An 11,751-nucleotide genomic window follows, 5' to 3' on the forward strand; every position below is an offset into this window, starting at 1 on the left:
TGGAACTGGGTGCTTACTGCGTTCGTTTCCCTATCGTGGTGATCGGTATGCGCACACACACTGCGATGCATATGCATGCATAGAATGCAAACATCGGTCGGCTGCGTACGAATGCAGCCTTGCGAACCGACCTGAATGAAGCCCTTTGTCCGATAGTTTTAAAACTGCAATATTATTAAATGCTAAAGCAGGTGGGGTGGTTTGGTTGTGAACACCTTTCTCAACTGATCCCAGACACGGCTCCTGCAGTTTGTAGGATTGTAATATTAGGGGAGCAGGTCAATTTGTTGTAATGTCAATTTAGAGGCTAAAATAAAACATGACACTACTGTATTATACCATGCATGTATATATTTCTCATAGTAAATTTAGTCATACCTACCATTTTCACTCTTTAACATATCATGATGGTTATATAAAAAAAAAAAATACACGCCCCTGCTTTCATCACTCTGGGGGCGTGAGTATCTTTTATGTACATCTAGTAGTGGGAAAACCACTGGCAACTGCCCATATCAAAGATGGCGACGTGATATCTCCCTGCTCGTGACGCGTTTTGCCCATCGCCGGAAGTGCCCCGTAGAAAAAGCCGTCTGGCTGTGTAAGACGCAGGCGGTGTGACTCCGGTTCTGAGGACGCGGTTTCCCGGGTTGGAGGGGCAGGAGCCCTCGGGGTATGTACCCATAGGGGCCATTACTGCTGAGGGCCAGTGTGTCAGGGGTCGCTGTGTGTCAGGGTCTCCTCTGGGTGGCGCTGCTGCGCGTTATGTCTGATGCATCACTTTCTATATCCCAGGTAGGGGATCTAGGTGTCTCTGTGGGGCCACCTCCCTGGTATGTTGTGCAGGGACTTGTAGTTCACCAATAGCTGAGGGTCTAGAGGTTAGCCATGTCTGCTGTATTAATATTACTTTTACTGCATGTTTTATTTTATGGTGATCCGTAAACTCAGTCTACCTGTCTGTACAGTGTGTGACGTCTGTACGCCCAGCAGCTGTCGTCGCTGCTGCTTAGAGGATGACCACCGCGGCCAGGCCCACGTTCGAGCCCGCCAGAGGCGGCCGAGGGAAAGGAGAAGGGGACCTCAGCCAGCTGTCCAAGCAGTACTCCAGCAGGGATCTCCCATCACATACAAAGATCAAATACAGGTAACGTGTGAAGTTCTGCCTCTCTCTCTCATACGTGTGGGCTACAGGAGGGTATCGCCCAGGGTCTGCAATGATCTGTTGCACCCAGGCGTAGAGTTACCAGGTCACCCAGAACATGTGGTGGTGCCATTATTTCACATTCCATCTGCACCCCTGCAGTCATTACAAAGGACGGGAACTGATTGCAGTGGAGGCTCTCAGGAGACTTGTATCACAGCTGACTGGCCGACCGTGTAATCCTGGCCAAGGACACATTTGCCTTTTCCTGGTTATAGATGTGGCTCATCTGGATTAAGTGTATTCTTGATCTAAAATTGGCAGCTTTACATGACTCTCCCTGGATTTATGACCTGGGGACCCAGAATTTACCTTTTCGTCCAGTGCGACTGCTGTCCATGTCCTGGGTATTGCGGGGGACATTAGGGTACGTGCGAAATCCACATTGTAGGCTCATGGCCGAGGGACATGAGGCTTGAGGGTGAAAGTGGACTCTGTTCATGGATGTTTTGGGTTCGCTTCAAATCAAGACCTCATAACGTTTAGTTAGAGCTGCAGTGGGTTAGTGATCCTTTAAGAAATGAGGAATTGCAATTTCCTTATATATGGAGGGTGGGGGAAACAATGTCTCAGACCAATCCCAGTCATGGCCTGTTTCATCTGTGCGGCTGGTGATGTTATGTGATTGCAGGCAAACCACCCAGGATGCCCCAGAGGAGGTGAGAAGCCGGGACTTCAGGAGGGAGCTGGAAGAGAGAGAACGTGTCACTGTCAGAGAGAAAACCAGAGACAGACCTCCAAGAGGTAGGAACTTGATTCCCGTGTCACTAGTAACTGACGGTTGCTACAATAAAGTATTTGCAGAGACCGTGCTTTCTTTCTGCTGACACTTGGGATCCAAGGGACATATCTTACTACCTCTGATGATACAATGCAGGCGTGCCTGGGTGCTTCAACGCCGTTTAAGAGGCGTGCATAATTAACAGGCAGCATCATAGTACGCATCAATTACCTTTTTTTAACACGGATTTCCTCGCAATGCTTGCGGTAGGGTAAAGCTACCTTAAGGACTGTGTTCACATCCGATGGTGCTCGATGTACCAATGTTTTAATACACTTCCTGGAGATGACGTGTTGCTGGTGGGCGGCTCTGCCTTTGCGATTGAGCGTACGCATGCACAAAGTGGCCAAGACAATGGTGGGCGTGCTTATGCCTTGGCGAGCGATCGCTTCCCGTGGCGTCACTTTGACAAATTTGCATACGCATCTAGTGAGCGTACGCAGATGGCGAACAGGTCTGAATCAGGCCCTTAGTCTGGCAGGGGAAGCAAGTGCTTTATAAATCAGTATACAGCGCCTCTCATTTTGTCCTGATCATATTTGTTTCCCTATTAGAACACACATCATCCGTGTCCAAGAAGCCTCGACTAGACCAGATTCCAGCAGCAAATCTTGATGCCGATGATCCACTCACCGATGTATGTTATTTATGTTTCTTTCTTTTCATTTACTAACTTTACTCAATGGTGCAACTCTATAACCGTAGCTTAGTAGCCTTTACATACAGGAAGAAAATGTCTGGTCGGTTTGATGGAGGTTTGCACCTGATGAGGCTGATTCTGAGTTGGGAGCAAAGTAAAACCAAAAAAGTAACTTTGCACCTGGACAAATACGTTTATTTTGTCTGTGGGGTAAATACTGGCTGCTTTTGCATGTAGCCCACAAATGCTGGACAGCTTTATTTTTTCACTGCAAATTAGATTGGAGTTTAGACACTCCCATCCCAAAAACCCCTGCGGCACGGGGTAAAGCTATTCAATTAAACCTTTTTCCCGTTGCCGAAAAATTGGCGTAAACTACGGAATCAATGCGGTTTTCCCTGCGCGCGAACTTGGATTGAGTTTTTTTTTTTTCTCTGTGGAATTTGCTTCCCACCTCCATGAGCTGCGAGGTTTAGTTTGATTGCGAGGGCTTGCGCGCAGGGTAATCCCTGCTAATTGAATTGCTCCGGCGTGGCAATTAGCTGCGGGGTAAACCTTGTGGCTAATTGAATACCCTCCTTCTTTTTAGAGGCCCGGATACTGCAGGCTACACAGAATATATTTTTTATACAGCTCTACAGATACTGGCCCCACTTGCAGGCTCTCTTTAATCCGTTCAGGTTGACTGTTCCCGACTGAACTTTTATACAGGAGGAGGGATATGTGCCCTCCAGCCTGACACCGCCCCTGCACTGTGATGGACAACTACCCGCCGCCCCAATGCCACATCCCCTGCTCGGCACTCTCCCCTGCCCCAATGCCGTGTCCCCTGTCCGGCACCTGCCCCAATGCCGCGTCCCCCGCCCCAATGCGCTGTCCCGTCACCTGGAACCTGGAACCTTCGGTAACATGTCCTTATTGCCGGCGGACACGGAGCCTCCAATGTGAAGAACGTGACGTCAGCGCAGCTTGGCGTCGCATCCAGCATTCCTGTCAACAAGGACACATTGAGGGTGACCGGGAATGCGGAGCATTTGGGGCGGGGGGAAGTGCCGGGCGATGCGCCCGCAGAAAACAGCCTGAGGAGAACACTGCAGTCTTTTCTTCAGTCCGCATGTCTCATAATTCAAGTCACAATTCTCCCACGCAAGACACAGCTGAGTTTACAGGACAAAGTGCAACATTTTTGCTTGTTAAAGAAACAACACAAAGATTGTGTGTATAACAATTATAATAATAATATAATCCAATATTTATTGCACAGTTTTGGGCCTCATCACTGAACGTACTGTATCAGATCATTACAGATGTAACTTTTATGTGTTCCCACTTCCTATAAGAAAATGTTGAGTGGCCCTTTAGTTATCTGCTATGGGGATGACCTTATACAAAGCAATGGCAGCTGACTGATATTGTTGCTGCAACAAACTCTTCCATGTGAATTTATTAAAACACACAAACATATAAATCTAGATTTATATGTTTGTGTGTTTTAATAAATTCACCTGATCTTTTCAATATTACACTATTGTGCTTATCTCTCTTTTTACATATTGGGAACTCCCTGGTACATCGTCCCAAGAGAGAACAGGATAGGAAAGTAGCCTATTCATTTTTCATTTTTCGTATTGATTGGCTTAGTTTAGTGCCACATGGTGGTCACACATGTTATTACTATTGTCACTTATTTTTGTTTAGGGATTTAAGGTACCCTAGTGTCTCCACTGTTGGCAGCTTTACTTTTGATGCGCTGAGGTGTTGTATTAAACAAATTTTGATCACCTATCCAAACTCTTCCATGTGCCCAGGTGTCCTATACGACAGCCAGACCTACGTCACATAGATATGAGTAAAGGAGAATGTTTTTAGCATATAATAATGCTGTATATTTAATCCTATTTTAACGTCTTGCTGAAGATGAGGCTCTTGGTTAGTCAGTACGCCGTTATGGCTAGTGGTTAGAGGACACTTGTGAAATGACAGTACTCCAGGGAGGGTCATGTGATAGTGAGGTGTGTGACCTCTATGTAGGGAGGCCCTTGGCTAGTCCGCAGGCCTCTATGGCTAGAGGTTAGAGGACACACGTGTCACATGACGGCACCCCAGGGATGGTCATGTGACAGGGAATCGTGCTGGAGGGGAAGATAATGTGGTTTCTTTGGTTTTCCCCCTTAGGAAGATGAAGAGGTCAACTCAGATGATGACAGCGATGATGACACTGCCGCCCTGCTGCAGAGCTGGAGAAAATCAAGAAAGAGCGGGCAGAGGAGCAGGCCCGGAAGGTGAGGAATAGAATCCCCCTTCTGTGTTCCTACAGAACTAGATGCTCCTCGCCCCACCGAACAAAAAGTTTATTCCATAATAAGTCCTTATCAGAATAACATGTACACTATATGACAAAAGTATTTGGCCACACCTGTTAATTATTGAATTGAGGTGTTTCAATCAGACCCATTGCCACAGGTGTATAAAATCAATTACCCACCTAGCCATGCAGTCTCCATTTGCAAACTTGCAAACATTTGTGATACAATTTGGGTTGTTCTGAAGAGCTCAGTGACTTCGAGCGTGGTGCTGTGATAGGGGGGGGAGCGTGGTGCTGTGATAGGGGGGGGAGCGTGGTGCTGTGATAGGGGGGGGAGCGTGGTGCTGTGATAGGGGGGGGAGCGTGGTGCTGTGATAGGGGGGGGGAGCGTGGTGCTGTGATAGGGGGGGGGGGAGTGTGGTGCTGTGATAGGGGGGGGGGAGCGTGGTGCTGTGATGGGGGGGGGAGCGTGGTGCTGTGATAGGGGGGGGGGGGAGCGTGGTGCTGTGATAGGGGGGGGGGGAGCGTGGTGCTGTGATGGGGGGGAGCGTGGTGCTGTGATGGGGGGAGCGTGGTGCTGTGATGGGGGGAGCGTGGTGCTGTGATGGGGGGGCAGCGTGGTGCTGTGATGGGGGGGAGCGTGGTGCTGTGATGGGGGGGGAGCGTGGTGCTGTGATGGGGGGGGAGCGTGGTGCTGTGATAGGGGGGGGAGCGTGGTGCTGTGATAGGGGGAGGGAGCGTGGTGCTGTGATAGGGGGGGGAGCGTGGTGCTGGGATGGGGGGGAGCGTGGTGCTGGGATGGGGGGGAGCGTGGTGCTGGGATAGGATGCCACCTTTGCAATAAGACGGTTCGTGAAATTTCATCCTTGCTTTGGATATTCCACGGTCAACTGTACAGTAAGTGATATTAGCAAGTGTAAGCATTTAGGATCAACATCAACTCAGCCAGGAAGCGGAAGACCACGTAAAATCACAGAGCGGGGTCAACGACTGCTAAGGTGCATGGTGCGTAAATGTCGCCAATGTTCTGCTGATTCCATAGCTGAAGAGTTCAAAACTTCCACTGGCATTAATGTAAGCACAAAAACTGTGCGGCGGGAGCTTAATGGAATGGGTTTCCATGGCCGAGCAGCTACATGCAGCCTCACATCACCAAGTCCAACGCCAAGCGTCGGATGGAGTGGTGTAAAGCACACTGGCACTGGACTGTGGAGCAGTGGCAATGTGTTCTGTGGAGTGATGAATCATGCTTCTCTGTTTGGCAGTCAGATGGGCGAGTCTGGTTTTGGCGGATGCCGGGAGAACGTTACCTGCCTGACTGCCTTGTGCCAACTGTGAAGTTTGGTGGAGGAGGGATAATGGTATGGGGCTGTTTGTCAGGGTTTGGGCTAGGCTCCTTATCTCCAGTGAAGGGCAATCTTAATGCTTCAGCATACCAAGACATTTTGGACAATGCTATGCTTCCAACTTAGTGGCAACAGTTTGGGGGGAAGGCCCTTTTCTTTTCCAACATGACTCTGCCCCAGTGTACAAAGCAAGGACTATAAAGACCTGGTTTGAGCAGTTCGGTGTGGAAGAACTTGAATGGCCCTCACAGAGTCCTGACCTCAACCCCATTCAGCACCTTTGGGATGAACTGGAATGGAGATTGTGAGCCAGGACTTATCGTCCAATATCGGTGCCTCACCTCATAAAGGCTCTACTGAAAGAATGGGAGCAAATTCCCACAGAAACGCTCCCAAAATATTGTGGAAAACTTTCCAAGAAGAGTGGAAGCTGTTATAGCTGCAAAAGGGGGACCAACTCCATATTAAAGTATATGTACTCTGAATACAATATCATTACAGTCCCTATTGGTGTAATGGTCAGTCGTCCGAATACTTTTGTCCACATAGTGCATCTGTTTATTACCATAAGTCTAATATACAGGATTATATTATGTCCCTGAATGCAGCTTGTTGGGTTTCCTCCCAGTGTATGACATTAGCATAGAGTTTCCTGTATACGGTTTTGGCAAATGGTATTTAGTAGGAACTAGTGACATCACTGCGGCACAGACGGCTGCGTCCTCCATGTGCAGGTGACCGGTGCATTTTATATGGAAAATACTACCTACATATGTAACATTACTGTATTTGTATTGTCAGTAACACTGCAGGGGGGGGGGGGGGCTCGGAGAGATAGCCGTGTTTCAGGGGGATGAATCTTCCCTGTGCAGGATATGCCTCATGAACTACCTCTTGTATTACAAATGTAGGTACAATTTAAATGATCTAAAAACCTGTCGTATTATGTATTCTGTCCCGTGAGTGTGTATGTGTGTGTATGTATATATAGCGTTCCCGCTAGGCTGTTTTAGCGGGGCGCGGCGCCCTGCCCTCCTTCTGGAGGGCAAAAAGCACCCTGCCCTCCAGGAGGAGGGCAAAAAGCGCCCTGCCCTCACAGCCTGCAGGAGCCGTTCTCACCCGCGGGACGCAGTGTCCCGCGGGTGGACAAACATGCGGTGACCCGGTCACCGCCGGAGAATAGACGCCGGGCGCATGCGCCCGGCATCTATTCTCCCTTTCTGCAGCGCTTGGGGGCTGCCCGGCATGTCCGTAAGCGCCGGGCACGCCCCCAAGTATGACGAAAAGGGGATGCTTCTTATAGACACGCCCCCTTTTCATAACCACGTCCCCTATTCGGGCACGCGCGACTAAGGGAACACATATATATATATATATATACACTCACTCACTCACTCACTCTCTGGATTGGTGTGGTTTGGTTAATAGCTTTGTGTGAGTGTGTAAGAGCGTGTAGTGCATTTGTGTCAGACTGGAACATGGCGTTTATGGATGTTAGAGGACGCATAGTTAACAAAGCTCCTCGGGCTCTCGCTGCATTATGTATTGGGCGACTGCAGAGACCGTGTAACTGATCATTTCCTTCCCTTTTGACTAATCTTGGTGTTTGGGTTTCGTTGCTGCACCAAGTGACAAATATATATTTTATCTCCTGCTCACACTTGTTAGGAATGAATGGCGAGATGAAGGCAAACGCTGCTTGGATAGACAATGACTGTCTGTAACGTCCTGCGTCTTTTTGTTTCCTTGTTCCTGCCCAGCTCTGATAACTGCGCTTCGGACATATCCTTATATGTGGGAATAGTTGGCTGTATTCTTACAATAAATATATCGGAGTGCAGGGAGAGAGGTGCTCCTGACGTTTGTGAAACTCATCCATCACATCCTGTAACCTCGCAGTAAATTCATGTTCATATAAAGCCGGTGCAATTATAGTCTTTCTCTAAGAATTTCCTTTCCTGCAACATATGGAAGGTAGAGAAAAGGTTCTGTGTTATTGACTACAGAGGAAAGCACAGTCTCCCCTGAGGGGACCCCATCTAACCGTCCCACGATGGTGGGGTGGTGGGTGGTGTGTACTGAACACTTTTTGTTTAATAAGAGTATTCCTATGTCTTGAAAGAACTCTGGTTTAAAATAATTAATCATCCGGCTGGTGAAAACCATGAAATATTCTACACTGTGTAGCCACTGGGGGGTGCTGTGTCACTGGAATATTCGGTCACTGCATCTCCCCATTTGATATAATATAATATATATATATATATATATATATATATATATATTACACACACATAATCAAAAGGAAAAAAGCACTCACCACTTGTTGTACAAAAAGTATAAATCCACTGGTTTAATCCATAATACGCAGTCTGTCGATGTTTCGGTCCCTAAGGACATTTATCAAGACTCACCACCCAAGACAGTACAGCAACCAAGAAACAATAGCACCCATATACCTGAGCCTGCTTATATAGTCCCGACACCTGGGAATGTACAACACCTGTGCCTCGTAAGCGTAAAACCAGAAGTAGCCTTAAAAAATAGCAAAAAATACTGCAGTATGCCCATACAGGCTAGGAGACATGGTTTCTTTAATCCCTCACTCACCTCAACAGGTGCACATCGCATGTGTATAAACGAATGTGACAACATCAAAAAAACTGCAGTGTTCATGGACAAACAGGAAATAGCATGCGTTCCAAGCCGTGGAACGCATGTAGACCGGAAGTGCATAGTCACATGGTCAGCAGCGCGTCAGTGAGAGCAAGTGAATCTATAATGAACCCAGCTATAACAAACACTGTGCGTTCCACACGATGGAACGCACAGGGACAGAGGCAGCACACTAATGACATGACAGAATACCTTGCTAGATAACCCTGGTAGCTAATCGGGGCTTGCGCTCCAAAATACAAAGAAAAAATGTCACCATGGCAACAGAGGTAAATAGCCAGATATCACTGCATATCAGCAAGAACTTGTAACGTTTAAACGGAAAAAGTTAGCTACGGTCAATAATCATTATGCGAACCACCAAGTTTATAGGTGGTTACGCAGTGATTCTAATCCTCGTAGATCATTTGTACAAGCAAGATAGACCCCCAACACGTTTTGATACTTCTTCCTCACAATCTAATTCCGAAAACGAATCGAGTTTATATAAACCACCAAGCGGGGTTACTTTTTTAGGGAGAGGCCACAGAGATTCCGACACGCCTCTGCTCGATCTAGATCGAGGTACCCCACGAGGCGAGGGGGTGTGCACAAGAAAGCGAGGAAGGGGGCGCAGGAGGAACCTAGTACCGATATATAATCTTTCAAGTAGACCGCTGACTGTGGCTGAAAATTAATTTTTGTCTTTGGGATTGTCATTTGTGCCCACGGTGAGACATAATCATTTTGATTGGCCCATAGATCATTATAAATTTGGACGTAAACTCCGGTTACGTGAGTTTTTTGCTAATAAGGGTGTGACTGCACAGTCTGTCTTTAAAGCACCTAGTGTCTTTGATCCCCAAACCTCTAACCCGAGTATTAAAACATTTTTTTGCGATTGGTTGAACAAGATATGGGATCTCTCATATAATATATTTATTATACTCTCTCTCGAGACAGAGAGACGCAGAGAGAGAGAGAGAGAGAGTCAGACACACACGCTAGACGGGCTGTAATCTGTGCACGTGTTTGTCAGATACAAGATAGGCTCTAATATAGTATATATATGTGTTTGATAAAAGGAACTTGAGCAGAAAGCTGAAGAGGAGAGAATTCGAATGGAGAATATTTTAAGTGGTAATCCCCTGCTGAACCTGACCGGTCCTGTACAGCCTCTAGCAAGTTTTAAAGTGAAACGAAGGTATGTTTATATGTGCGTGTGTATTTTTAAAATAGTGTGTGGTTATATAGAGAGATCTATAGATCTAGGGGCATATTTATGTATTTATGATAACCTGCGGCAAGCCCCCAAATATTAAGGTTTTTTTTGTTTTTGTTTTTTTTTATTGCCGCATGTTGCGGCAATAAGGATTAGTCTTCCACTCAGATGTATCAATTTTAATCGCCGGCACAAAGGTTTGCGTAAGAGCCGTCCCGGCGACCAGGAAGAAGTAAGGAGATCGCATGTGCAATTACTTTATTTCTACCAATGGACACTGGGCACAGGTGCGGTGCAGAACCTGCCCCGATGCTCTGTTATATGTCATTGACCACAGACGGACGTTTAGTATGTTATCTGTTAAATGGTAGTTTTACTTCAAATACATTTAAAATGGATAATATTTTGGCTTACAGATGTGAAGGGACGTACCCTTTCATTTCTTTCATCTCCAATATTCTAGTCAGCACGTGGCTACACTTAGGTGGCCTCCGCAGAGGATAGATTGTGACCAGTAAGGTTCCTCTTTACAGAAAGGCGCAAAACTACCACTTGTCCGCTGACTATACGGCTCAGTGTAATTAGATGTGTGCGCGCAGGATGACTGGATCTCTTACACTGCTGCCGATGCACCTGCCGACTTCTCTCTCTCTGCTTTCAGGTGGGATGACGACGTGGTGTTTAAGAACTGCGCCAAAGGGGTCGATGAGATGAAGAAGGACAAGAGGTTTGTGAACGACACGCTGCGGTCCGAGTTCCACAAGAAGTTTATGGAGAAATACATCAAGTAGTACAGTTTTATGTGCTCCGCTGGGAAGACTGGGATTTTTTTTTTAACTCCCCAATCGTGGACATTATTTCGCTCTAGAACTGCATTTGAAGTGCGATGAGCTCTCCGGCAGCCAATGAAATGCTCACAATTTTGTGTAAACCCCGCCCCCCCCTTCCTTCCATCCCACCCCCAGGCCCTGCATGTTATAAGGATCTATGTGAATAAACATTCATTGTTTTCTAGTTCTTGCTTGTTCTTACTTTATAGATCTATAAACACTATACCTTCTACTTGCGTTGTAATAATCTACCACTGCCTCCGGGCTTCCCTTACAGTGCAGGATTTCAGGCAATCAGCGAGTCCTTTATTAGGGATGTGTTCCCATGGCATTCGGTTAAACTCTGTCACTCTTTAGTCCTCGGCAGCGTGGTGAGGGTCGCTTCCATGAGCCACCCACCAATACTGACACGTAGACCACGGAGGGTAGTGACTCCAACGGCACAATTTGCTAAAGGGCAGGTTTTGCCAAATCACCGACTTTCTTCTTCAGGCCATAGGGCTCCACAGGGTGACCTTGGGGTGTAAGTGGTGGTGGAGGACCGGGCACCACGCAGTTAAAGCTTTCGGCTCCCAGGATGCACTGGTCCAACCCCCTATACCCCGCCACCGAACCAGAAGCATCTCCGTTTCGTCGGTGCCCGGACAGAGTCTGGTCACCATTACGCAGGTGGGCTGCTTAGGCAGCCCAAACAGCTTTCTTTTTATGATTTAATTTATAGTTTATAAGCTTGAGCGCGCAGCAGCAGACTGTCCACAGGACGTCTGT

General features: G+C 47.4%; 1 protein-coding gene across 1 annotated transcript; it reads left to right on the forward strand.

Moving 5' to 3' along the window:
• The first annotated feature begins 523 nt into the window (after positions 1-523).
• Positions 524-11,167, forward strand: CWC15 (CWC15 spliceosome associated protein). The gene is given in 8 exon segments (XM_088463990.1): positions 524-673; positions 969-1,147; positions 1,836-1,948; positions 2,540-2,622; positions 4,801-4,852; positions 4,855-4,907; positions 10,017-10,135; positions 10,815-11,167. Coding segments are annotated over 7 exon segments (681 nt in total). The 5' UTR covers positions 524-673; positions 969-1,016; the 3' UTR covers positions 10,945-11,167.
• Positions 11,168-11,751: the final 584 nt, after the last annotated feature.

Source organism: Taudactylus pleione, unplaced genomic scaffold (assembly GCF_031769625.1).
Source record: "Taudactylus pleione unplaced genomic scaffold, aTauple2 ptg001547l, whole genome shotgun sequence".
Taxonomy (NCBI): domain Eukaryota; kingdom Metazoa; phylum Chordata; class Amphibia; order Anura; family Myobatrachidae; genus Taudactylus; species Taudactylus pleione.